The sequence below is a fragment of the Fundulus heteroclitus genome, unplaced genomic scaffold (assembly GCF_011125445.2).
Source record: "Fundulus heteroclitus isolate FHET01 unplaced genomic scaffold, MU-UCD_Fhet_4.1 scaffold_40, whole genome shotgun sequence".
In the NCBI taxonomy this organism is placed as follows: domain Eukaryota; kingdom Metazoa; phylum Chordata; class Actinopteri; order Cyprinodontiformes; family Fundulidae; genus Fundulus; species Fundulus heteroclitus.
In genome coordinates, this window is record NW_023396813.1 from 3,420,007 (window position 1) to 3,433,056 (window position 13,050).

The 13,050-nt window shown below is 47.4% G+C and overlaps 1 protein-coding gene across 2 annotated transcripts in view; it reads left to right on the top strand.

Moving 5' to 3' along the window:
• The window catches only part of top3b (DNA topoisomerase III beta), an 83,227-nt gene that overhangs the window by 8,722 nt on the left and 61,455 nt on the right, over nucleotides 1-13,050 (top strand). For both annotated transcript variants that reach the window (XM_036131002.1, XM_012858062.3), the window contains exon 2: nucleotides 1,046-1,177. In XM_036131002.1, coding sequence (XP_035986895.1) covers nucleotides 1,046-1,177 — 132 coding nt within the window. The remainder of the gene's footprint in view (nucleotides 1-1,045; nucleotides 1,178-13,050) is intronic.

Here is a 13,050-nt window from a genome sequence, read left to right on the forward strand (position 1 = left end):
TGTAGCCTGAATGGACATCTTCAGCTGTTGTATATTTGATCCGGATTTATTGTCTGTAAGGGCAGCTACAACTATGCACTACACACACTTGAGTCCTGACAAATTTCCCTATGTGACAATAAAGTCTATTCTATTCTATTATTTTAAGAAATTAACTTAATGGAAATAATCTGTAATACACAATAAGTTCACAGATTCTAAGTGTACTGTTACCAAATGAGCAAACCTAGCCCCTGGTTGTGACACCACAACACCCAGTTTGTGTCATGAAATTAGCTCTACTCTAACACATAAATGTACCGTTATTCTTCCTGAATTTCCTATCGAACTAAATAAATAAAAAAGGCTCTGAAAGAGAAGACGAGATCTGTGCAGGACCCTAACTCTGCACATGGATTGGTGGGTTCTTTACACCATCAGTAAGTTTTTTGGTGACCCTTAAAGGAAGGGACGAAGGCGTGCGCATCATAAAGGAAATATCAGAAAGAAAATAGGAATATTTTATGATGATAAACAACGTTTACACTCTTCTGTTGAAACTGACAGGTTAAAAAATGATTACGATAAACATTTTTTCACTGTTAATGGGGATCTAATATGATCTACTGAGCAGCTGCCACATTTCATATAAAAATAAAATAGACCAAGGGGGAATAGTCTGGTTGTATAAAGATTTTCTGTTGGATTTGTTCTGGACTCCCTGTGATGCTGAAAAAGGACATCCCTTCTCACTTTTGCAGCAGACCATGGGAGGATCTAAATCCAAATGGACTTGCATCTGGAACTTTTAATTATTTCATCCATTTAAAGTGTTTGGTTGGAACCTGGTTTGGACTGTGCTGCATGGGAAGTTGACCCGCAGCAACAACACAGTGCTGCCCATTAGTTGTGCTATCCCTTAGTTTGCTGGTGTGTTGAACATATTAGTTATTACGAAATTGTTGAATCAATAAAAAAAAGACATCAGCTGAATCTGCTGCCTGAATACTCCGCCGACCTCTGCTGTGAGCTCATTCCTGTTTCCTGTGTTGTTCTCCACTTTCAGGAAGCTGTACGAGTCGGAAAGGACTGAATGGAGCGTGCTCAGTGCACGAATACAGTGGCAGCTTTCAAGGCCAGACGGTCCGCTTTAAGATGACATCTGTTTGTGGCCATGTGATGACTCTGGATTTTATTGGTGGGTATCCTTGCATAGGGGCCTGCTCATTCCTCATCCCATTGTCACACAGATGGATACCAGAGATGCAATCAGAATCAGAATCAGACATACTTTAATAATCCCAGAGGGCAATTACTTTTGTTACATGCTCCAGATATACACACATTTATATATATATATTTACAACATTCCACACAAGGTAATATATATATATATATATATATAGATATATATATATATATATATATATATATATATATATATATATATATATATATATATATAATGTGTGTGTATATATGTATATATATATATCTATATATATATATATATATATATCTATATCTATCTATATATATATATATATATATATATATATATAATGTGTGTGTATATATGTATATATATATATATATATATATATATGGGCTGGGCAAGTTAACGCGTTAATTTCGCGTTAATCCATTAGACTATTAACGGCGATATTTACTTTAACGCGCATTAACGCATGTTGCTCACATGCTTTTATTTTGTGAAGGTCTGTTGCTGCGGTGTAGGGATTTGAATCAGAACAGTAGGTGGCGATAATGCGCCAATAACCTCGCTGTCAGCCCAGTCTCGGATTCAAGCAGGAAGAAGAAAGGTGCTGGCTGGTTAAAGGAAAATGCGGAAAAAAACAAAGCTGACATGGGGAAGGCGGTGTTTCCCGCAGGAATTTGCTTAGGCGAGGCGGTGAGTTGGCGAACGGAACAAGTTTTGTGCGGAGCGGGGTCTGCATCGACGCCGTCGGTGAAGTCGCTTCTCGCTTCAAAGTATCCATGTGTTTTTGCCTGTTTTTCCCCTGCCATTCACTATATGCACGCGAGAAAGCAACAACAAAAAAACGCGTGTTAACGTCAAATAAACATGCACGCATATCGAGTTAGCAAGCATTTCAGTTTAAAGTTCTTCCAGCAACGAGTATGACAGAAACAAGTTAGTTGTAACCACTGCCAAGTTAAACTTTGGTATTGAACATAAAATGGTAATGCTGCTCCCTGCGGTTACCTCAGAAATTGCCTGTTTTTGGTAGATTTTTTCCCATAAAGAGAATTCCCTGTCAGTGGCAATAAGCTTTAATTTATTATTGTTGCTATTTTTTGTTTTACATGTCTAAGTTGAGCTTTACACTAAATATGTGTTACTGATAAGTGCTACAAATGTTACAACACTTTTGTTCATATGGCAGCAGAACATTAAAATAAAAGTGCTCTTTACACTACGTTTGAATTCATTCTTGGAGTTTGTAAATACAATGCGATTAATCATGATTAATCAGGCAAATTATGCGATTAATCGCGATTAAATATTGTAATCGTTGCCCAGCCCTAATATATATATATTGGGGTAAATCCACAGGTAAGTCACTGACCAAGTGAAGCAGGTTGCGGTGTAGAGTTCGTACTCGACCTCCACCTGTTTCTGGAGACACTTTATACACCGGCCCATCTGCGATCCTCTCCCTCACAACATGAACTGTGCCTTCCCAGTACGGCTTTAGCTTTCCAGGGCCCCCACTTTCCCTCATGTTCCGCACCAAGACGCGGTCACCCTGCACAAGGACAACACCCTTCAAATGTTGGTCGTAGTACCTCTTTCCCCGAGAGCTGGATTGTTGACTGTTCTCTGAGGCGAGTCTGTATGCTTCCTGCATCCGAGAGGCCCATTTCTTTGCATAGCCTCTTGGAGAAGTGGCTTCTTCCTCAGACAGCAAGCCAAAGATCATATCCACAAGCAGACGTGGGTGACGGCCATACATCGGGTAAAAGGGTGAAAATCCAGTTGCCTCGTGCCGGGTACAGTTATAAGCGTGGAGGATTTGGGGTAGGTGTTCTCTCCATCTTTCCTTTTCCTTCTCCAGGGTCCTGAGCATCTGAAGCAATGTGCGGTTAAATCTTTCTGCAGGATTTCCTTGGGGGTGGTAGGGAGTGGTCCTTGAGTGACCCACTCCACTCAACTGTTGCAGGGTCTTGAAAAGGTCATTCTCAAATTCCCTCCCTTGGTCATGATGTAGTTTCCATGGGTAGCCGAACCGTGGAATGAAATCATCAAAAAGTTTCTCTGCAGCTGCCTTCCCGGACTTGTTTCTGGTGGCATAGGCTTGGGCAAATCTGGTAAAGTGGTCTACAACAATAAGGATATACTCAAAGCCTCCCTTGCTAGATGCAGGTAATCAATGGACACAAGTTCTAGGGGTGAGCTGGTGGTAATGCTCCCCATTGGTGCTCTGATGTGGGAGACCGGTTTCTTCTGCTTGATACAGGGACACTTCCTTGTCACATGAGCTTCAACATCCTGTTTCATGTAGGGCCAGTAAAACCGGTCTCTAGCGAGGCCCAGGACTCTTTCCATACCCATGTGACCCATGTCGTCATGGAGGTGTTTAAGGACCAAGGATCGGCACTGAGAGGGCAGGACAAGTTGACTTCTCTGACTGGTTTCCCTGTACAGCAGACCATCCTTCAGCTGTAGTCTCCCCCACTCATGCAGTAGTTTCCTCGCCAGGCCACTTACTCCTCTTCTCATGTCACTCGTCAGTATGTTGGTGTTCTCTTTCAGTCTGATGACTTGACTGATCACAGGATCATCTTGCTAAGATTTCATGAGTTCGGCACTGCTAACGGCAGGGATGCTGGGCTTTGTGAGAGGTTCAGAACAGCCACATAAGCAACGTCTTGTTGCTTTGCTGCCCTACTGCCCTCCCACATTGCCAAAATGGTGTCTCTTGACAGCTCTTCTGTGCAGGAGTCGACATAGCTGTTGATGTTCACCGGCAACCTTGACAGTGTGTCTGCATCCACGTTTGCTTTTCCCGGTCGGTATCTCACCTCGAACCTGAAGTCAGCGTGCTCACCCACCCAACGGTGACCAACAGCATTCAGCTTAGCAGTGCTCATCACGTATGTCAATGGGTTGTTATCTGTGTACAGTGAAGTGGGGTGCATAGAAGAGATAGTCCCTGAATTTTTCACATATTGCCCACTTCAGTGCCAGTATTTCAAGCTTGCCTGAGTGAAGGTGGTAATTGCGCTCAGCAGGCATGAGTGTTCTGGACCCATAGGCGATTACTCTGAGTTTCCCTCCCTGTCGTTGGTACAGCACTAAGTCCTTTTTCTGATGCATCTGTGTGTAAGACAAAAGGGAGGTTAAAGTCAGGATAGGCAAGCACTGGTGGGTTAGACAGGACATGGATAAGCTGGTCCAAGGCCCTTTGATGTTCCTCCCTCCAGGAGTCCTGGATGACAGCTGTGCTCCTTTCCCCTTGTTTGTTCTGGGTGGAGGCGTACCAGAGGCAGGGCGTTTTACTTGCAAGAGTTCATACATTGGCTTGGCAACTCTTGAGAAGTTTTGAATATATGTCCGGTAAAAGCTGAGGAACCCTAGCAGCTTACGGACTTCTCCCACGGTGGTCAGGGTCTTGGTTCCCAATGCCTGGATGGCTTTCAGATCCTTGGGGTCAAGTCTTACTCCCTCAGCAGACACCAGCCTTCCCACATAGCGAACTTCCTTCTTGAAAAGCTCACACTTTGTTGGTCTGAGCTTCACACCGTGGCGCTGGAGGGCCTTCAAAACATGTCTCAGCACCTCCACATGAGCTCCAAACGTCTTGGCATAGCCGAGGACATCATCTAAGTAGGGGATGCAGCATTCGTCCCGCAAGGAGCTGAGCATCTCCTCCATACTCCTCTGGAATGCTGCTGGGGCGTTGGAAAGGCCAAAAGGGATACGTACCCACTCATACAAGCCCCATGGGGTGATGAATGCAGTCATGTGCCGTGACCCCTCTGCAATGAAACCTTGATGGTAGGCTTTTTCTTGATCTAGGATTGAGAACCAGTTGTACCCACCCAGCGTGTCGATAAGATCTTGGATACGGGGCAGGGGGTGTCTGTCTGGAACGGTCTTTTGGTTTAGCAGCCGATAATCAATGCAAAGCCTCAAGGTTCCATCCTTCTTGCGGACACAAACGACAGGAGCGGCATAAGGGGATTTTGATTTTACGATCCACTTCTTTGCCAGCAAGTCCTGGATATACTCCTTGACTTCTTTGTAGAGGGGTTTGGGGACAGCCGCATAGGATCGCTGCACTGGGATGTCATCTTTCAGTGTTAAGCTCATCTGGAGACTTGGGACACACCCAATGTCATTGTCATCCTGTGCAAAGGCTCTGGACTCCTCATAAAGCATTCTTCTCACTGTTGCTTGTTGTTCATCTGTTAGATGGCTTATATCAACAGGAGGGTGCCACAGCTGAGACATAGGCTCTGCTCGGTCTTTGTCATCCTCCCCAACAGGAACAAGCTCAGGTGAGTTGACACTGTTGACCTCGAAGCTGTGCCTCTGGTCTGTCTCTACCACCTTGTCAATTGACTGGATACTGCCTAGTATTGTAAAGTGGTTGAGTGAGATGCTGTGCTGAGTATGGTTAAATACAGGGATTTCAACAAAAGGCCGTCTGGTGTGGTGGACCTCAACCAGGCCATCGCCCAGGTCTAGCTGTTCCAGTCTTGGGTCTGCCTGGCTGACCTCAAACAGTGCCACTGGTGAGAAAAACTCAACAGGCACCTTGCATCTGATGTGAGCAGCTCGGCCAGGGTGGATGACAAAATCCCGCTGGCCAACTCTCACCAATGCTTGGTCCTGGGTGTGTTCCTGGGTCTGCACAGAGTTCACAATGGCCTCAGCTGTGTCCTCTTCAATCTGCATGGCCTTCTGCAGCAATTGAGCAATGATGGTGACCACTTCAACTCCGCCCTCCCGTCCTTGGATTAGTTCCTGGATCACATTAAAGCCTACGATGGGTCTTGTGAGGCTCACACGGCTGACCAGAAAGGGTACTCAAATGGAGAGCCTTGGATCTTCATTTCCAGGCAAGTTAAAGGTAAGTTCAACCCATCCATCATATGGTATTGGCTCACCATTAGCAGCTGTAAGGTCAAGGCCTCTGTCACCCATAAGCTCACTGAGAGGGTGCAGTTGTTGTTGAGGTAAGTGTTTTTCTTTCCAGGCATGGCTGATGATGCTGACCTGAGCGCCCGAGTCAAGAAGGACAGTCACGGCATGTCCACTGAGATTGCATTTCAGTGTGCATTTCTTCCTGATAAGCTTGGCCACTCGCTCTGCTGATGACTTTGCACCAGTCAGTGGCTGGGGGGTGGTACGGCTGTAATTAACCCGTGCTGGACCTGGCATATCAGCACCTTGATGGGACTGAACGTTATAGCCGATCACAGGTAGTCCCCTTGCCGTGACCGGGGTGCATTTCCCGAAGTTTTGGTCCTGTTCAGGCATCCCACAGCACGGTGTCCGTTTTCCCCACAAGCGAAGCAGTGGTTGCAGTCAGGACGGCTATTAGCAATACAACTGGGGCAGCCACGCGGTCTCTCTGTCCTAAGTGGTCTACTTTGCCTATTGGGGCAGTTACAGTTACACTGTGGCTGAAGCTCGGAGGTTGCTGGCTTCACTGCTGAGGCACTGGACCGAAGGGTGCTCACTCCCTGGGTCAGGGCCTGTACTTGAGCACTCAGCTCATGAATTTGCTCGTCCTTGCAGTCAGCGGTACACTTCCCTGCACTCTTGTCCATGCTGCTGGCTTCAGTACTTTGAGCATGAGCGGTTCTCGGATGGGTCCTGCGCCCCAAGCGTCACTTTCTCTCACTCTCCTCACTTGTTGTTTTAGTGACCTGCCTCAAGAGTGTCTCATCAGTGACTGCAGTGTCGGAGAGGAGGAGTTTTAACTCACGACGGTCGTAGTCATGCTTTTCGCTTAAGCCCTGATAGATGGTGTGGAGGAACACATTCTGTGCTGTTAGTGCCTCATACTGCAGTCTGCACCTGCCCACTTGGATGTGAATATCACTCTCTGTTTCAGCCCCATCATCCTGTACAGGAACTGCTGCGGTGTTTCATGCTCGTGCTGCTTGGCCGTCATGAGTTCCTGGAAGAGCTCAGTGCTGCTTTTCTCTCCTAGGTGTGACTGAAGGAAGCTCTTGAGTTCACCTACCGTCATGTCCTCTTTACTAGCAAGCATGTCTTTTAAGTTGCCAGGCTTTATGACACGTAGCACGGCGCGGGTGATCTCACCTTCAGTGTGATTTTCTCTGAGGCCTTTATCAATCTGCCTAGTGATGTTGTTGTAACTGATCTCTAAGTGTTATGGCCAATTTGCCCACCATGTATCTTGAACTCTTTCCTTTGTAGGAGGGGAAGGTCTTTAAGGGCAATCATGCTTTCTGTGCTATAGGTGGTGTGTGAGGTGTTTGAGTGCAGTTGCAGTGTGTCATGTGGGCTGCGAGACTGGCTACTGTCACGAGCAGTGCGTGGATTGTCTACCATGTGCGTGGTGGGTGGAGCATTACTCTGTTTTAACTTGAGTTCATTGTACACAGCGAACAATTTACTAATGTTTTGTACTGTGTTTCAAGATCTTTGGTCTGAGAAGCTAAATCTGTTGTCGCAGTGTGTATACAGGTACCCTGGGTGTTCATGTGTGCAACCTCAGATGTCACCGGTGACGCTTTTACATCAGATACCACCTTCATATCAGACACATTAGAATCTCCACTACCCCCACGACCCACACTCTGACTATGGCTGTTAATCATTTCGTCAACCTGGTCTTTTAGCAGAAGTAACTGCGACATGCCCTTCAATTCCAGTAAAGCTACACTGTCCATGTATGAGCACAAATACTCAATACCACTCTCGTCATCATGTTGGTGCAACTTAGCTGGGTCCTGGTTGGGTGTCGGCGTGATGTCAGTTGCAAGCTGGAACAGTTCATCAACAGACAGATGGAACAGTCCCTTCTTGATGGACCACACCAGCTTCTTTCTCTCGTGGCTCATGGTGGACGGTTGTCAGATGTCTGTGGTCCTCGAACTCCCTCGCTCTGGCAGCAGTCAGGCGCCCTGGATTCGGACAGCCCCTCTTCACTCTGATGACACATCACCGTCTGGTCCACAGGTTCATGGATCACTGGACTGGCGTCCTCCAACAGCTGTCAGCGGTGGCGCCAATCCCGGACTCGAGCCCCCAAAATTTGTTACAGGTCCCAAATATGGGACTGTAGTAACAAATTTAAACATCCTGAAATTTCTTCCAAATTGGATCTGAGAGCGAGCGGAGGTTCGTTCGCATAGCAACCGGAACGCAACTGCTTGTGCCATTCCTTAAAGCGACAGTGTAAATATATATATATATATATATATATATATATATATATATATATATATATATATATATATATATATATATATATATATATATAGAGATCATATTCATTCATTCATTCATATTCATTTACTAATAAACATATGACCAATGTGGTCACCTGTTTTGGGTGTGCCACATATGTGTGTGTGTACACACACACACATATATATATATATATATATATATATATATATATATATATATATATATATATATATATATATATATATATATATATATATAGTCCCCGTTTTTGCCTTTGAAGATTTGTTGCTCTCGTGTTAAGGTTAGTTTTGCCAGTCACTCTAAGGACTCCGGGCCGTCAGCTCCCATCAACACCTACATCTTTGATCCTCTGCAACCCAGACCCTCCGGACTTCATCACCCACCATCCAGCAACCCCTTGTAATAAAACTTTGTGTACACCGGTAAACAATCATGACAGCTCGGACCGGCCCAAGAGGTGTACTCAGGCGCCATGTGGGGCTTACCTGCTGGAGTTGACGACCCGGAGATCATCGCCTATGTGATGGAGTGTGAGCGTCAGATGAAGGACAGGTATGCCAAGATGGCTTCAGGCCGGAACGCTGCGCATCCAAGCAAGGCAGACTCCACTACCCAGATGGTCCACGTGGGCGTTGTCACGTCTACTCCGGAGCACGGGAGGAGAAGCCGCTTAGCCTCACATCGTCTCGGTCACCACCTCCATGACTCTCAGCTGGCCCCTCGAGTGAGGCTCATCATTCCACCAATCAGAGCCCCACACGTCAAGGAGGACGAGCTGTGGAGTTTCTACTATGGTGACCGAGACGACCTTCTTCCCTGTGGACCAGCTGCTACCCCTCTGACCGCCTCCGTTTCCCCATCTGGCTCCTCCCGGCGAAGAAGCCGGTCACTCCGGCGCGTTAAGGCTTCCGAGGACCCGCTTCCGCTCAAATCCGGAGAGGGGGTCCAGGGGGACCCGCCCTCTGAAGCCTGTGGCCCTGCGGCGCCCTCTGAAGCCTGTAGCCCGGTAGCACCCGAGGTAGCCGAGGAGAGGGTTCTGCCGGCCGCCGAAAGCTCCGCTCTGCCGGCCGCCGAAAGCTCCGCTCTGCCGACCCCCGAGAGCTCCGCGCTGCCGACCGCCAAGAAAGTAGATCCGCCGGCCGACGAGGAAAGGGACCCGCCGGTCGACGAGGAAGAGGATCAGCCCGAGGCCTCTGAGGTAGCTGCTTTGCCTCGGCCCGAGGCCTCCAAGGGAGCCGCTGTGCCTCGGCCCGAGGCCTCCGAGGGAGCCGCTTTGCCTCGGCCCGAGGCCTCCGAGGGAGCCGCTGTGCCTCGGCCCGTGGCCTCCGAGAGAGCTGCTCTGCCTCAGCCCGAGGCCTCCGAGGGAGCTGCTCTGTCTCAGCCCGAGGCCTCCGAGGGAGCTGCTCTGTCTCAGCCCGAGGCCTCCGAGGGAGCTGCTCTGTCTCAGTCTGAGGCCGCCGAGGGAGTTGCTTCACCTCAGTTCATGACCTCTGGTGATGTTATTTCCGTTCCTTGTTTTTCTGGTCGGGGTCGCCGTTTGCGACGCTCGTCTCTGGTTCTGATCGGCCGGGGCCGCCGTTTGCGGTGCCCACGCCAGACTTCTGAACTCGGCCGGAGACGCGGACAGCGGTCTCCACGCTTCCTGACTTTGTCTCGTCTGGGTCATCCTCCACGACGCCCGATTCAGACTCGCCTACTCGGCCGGGCCCGCCGATTGCGGTCCCCGAGCTGTTTGACGTTGCCTCGGCGGGGCCGTCCACCACGGCGCCCGCTTTTGACTTTTCTGTTCGGCCGGAGCCGCCGACCGCGGTCTCCGGGCCGCTTGACTATGCCTCGTCGGGGCCGCCCTCCTCGAGGGTTTAGTCGGGCGATGCTGCTTCGCCGACTGCCTCGACCAGGACGACCTCCACGAGGACTTTTCTTTTTGCTTAGCAGCCGTTTTTGCCTGCGCCCTTAAGGCCAGTGCTTTCTGTTTATTTTGTTAAAGCTCGGCCTTAGTGTTGAGTGATTTAGAATTCCTCAGTTTAGAATGATTTAGGGGGTTCTTTGTTTTCTTAGAGTTCTTAGTCTCTGTTTTGCTTTTGTTTTTCCTGCTCTGTTTTAGGGTTCTCGAGTTTGCCCTAGTTTTCTAGTCTTGCTTTGCTTTCTCATTATAGCTTTAGTTCTCTGTTTTTCACGTTAGTGTACTTGTTCATGTCCTAGTTTTCTTGTTTTGCCTTAATTTCTTGTTTAGCTTTAGTGTCATATTCTGCTTTAGTATTTTGTTTTGATTTAGTAGTTTTTTGCTGTAGTTTTTCTTTTGTGGTGTTATCTCTGACCTAGTTTTCTAGTCTTGCCTTTATTTTCTCGTTCTTGGTTTGATTCTTTATTTTTGTCCTGCGCTCTTTGGGTTCCTGCGCTCTCCCAGCGCTTGTTTGGTCCAAGCGCTCCTTAGGTTCAAGCACTCCTTAGGTCCTAGCGCTCGTTATACTTCTGACCCCTGATTCTGAGCTGTTTCATGCTCCTTAGCTTTGGCTAGTTAGAGCTTCCTTAGTTTGTTTTGGCCTCCTTGTTCCTCTGTCTTCTAGTATTTAGACCTTTCGGTTCCCCGGCGTGTTAGGACGCCCTCTGTTCTCGGTTCCCCGGCGTATTAGGACGCCCTCTGTTCTCGGTTCCCCGGCGTTTCCCTCACGCCCCGGCGGGTTCCCCTGGCGTTTCTGTACACCAGTCGTGCTCCAGCGTGTGTTGTTGAGCCCTGGTGTTTTCAGTACGCCTGTTCTTCCCTCTGGCGTTGTCGTACGCCTGTTCTTGCCCTTTGGCGCTGTCGTGCGCACGTTCCTTCCCTTTGGCGTTAAGTACGCCTGTTCCTTCCCTTTGGCGTCTCCGTACGCTCGTTCCTTCCCTCTGGGCGCTTTTGTACGCCTGTTCCCTTTCCTTTGGCATTAATGCGCCTGTTCCCTCCTATGGCGCTGTTCGCCTGTCTTACCTGTTTTGCCCTTTCACGTTTTGCTTGTTCTGCTCACTGGCGTTAGTATGCCTGTCTCACCTGTTTTGCCCTGTGACATTGGTTGCCTGTTTTGTCCTCTGGCGATGTACGCCTGTTTATCCGTTTTTCGCCCTTGTTTGCCTGCCAACGTCTGTTTGAAGCTTTGTTTTTCCTATCAGGAGTTGTTAGAAACCCCTTTAGTCTGCTTTCGTTTTTCCTCTTTGTTTTGGTCCGCCCTGATTGGGTAGTTTTCTGTTTGATTTTGGCCCGCCATCCGTACCTCCCTCCACCCACCCTGGCTAGTTTAGTTTTGATTATGATTCTTACCCGCCATCCTTCCTCCCTCCACCCACCCGGGTGTTCAGTTTGTTAGGCCATCCGGAGACCGGCCTTTGGGGGGGGGGGGGGGGGTAATGTCATGGTAGAGTTTTGACTTTCTGCTTTCTGTTTAATATTATATTTCAGTTTTCATCTCTTTTAGGTTGTAGTTATGCTTTGACCTTTATTTCTGTTAGTCTTAGCTCCTCCCTTCCCCTCACTTAAGCTTCCCCTTCACTCCCTTTGCAGTCAGTCACACCTGTTGGTAATTATTCAGTCAGATGCATGTCACCTGCCAGTCTCCCTATTTAAGCCTCCCTCTGTCTCACTCTTGTGCCGGTCCGACTTCAGTCACCACCTCTCCATGCCAGTCCCCGTTTTTCCTTTGAAGATTTGTTGCTCTCGTGTTAAGGTTAGTCTTGCCAATCACTCTAAGGACTGTTGCCCTCTGTGTTTTCCTGGAGAAGTTTCTGCTCTGTGTCCTGGTGTTTCTAGAGAACTGCTAACCTGACTAGCCGCCCAGGAGATGCGCTGCTCTGAGCCACAGTGTCTCCTGAGAACTGCTAACTCGTACCACTGTGCTTCCTGGCCACTTTGATCTTTATGGACTCTAGCTCCGGGCCGTCAGCTCCCATCAACACCTACATCTTTGATCCTCTGCAACCCAGACTCTCTGGACTTCATCACCCACCATCCAGCAACCCCTTGTAATAAAACTCTTAAACCTTCAGTCCTGTGTGTGTGTCCTCAGTACACCAGTAAACAATCATGACATGTGTGTGTGTGTATATATATATATATATATATATATATATATATATATATATATATATATATATATATGTATATATATATGTATATGTATATGTATATATGTCTCTATCTATATATATAATATATGTATATGTATATATGTATATATATATATATCTATATATATCTCTATCTATATCTCTATATATCTATCTATATATCTCTATCTATCTCTCTATCTGTGTGTGTCTCTCTCTATCTCTCTCTCTCTGTGTATTCTATCTCTATCTCTCTACTTTCTTCTACGATATTCTTCTCTTTTTTTGTGTCTCTTATCATATGTGTATATCTCTATATCCCCACTTCTCATCCTCTCTCTCTCTCTATCCATAGATAAAATACGAAATATTTCAGCACATGACTTTCTCAGTACTTGATAGTTTTAGAACATAGCATAATAGTATATGGCATTTGACATTGACATTGCATGCAGTTTTCGCGCATGCGCACTGAACTTATCGATTCGTTATCGATTATGGGATGCAAGTTACCGAGTTAATCTAATGTTGATTGATCTTATTGATCGACCAATGCT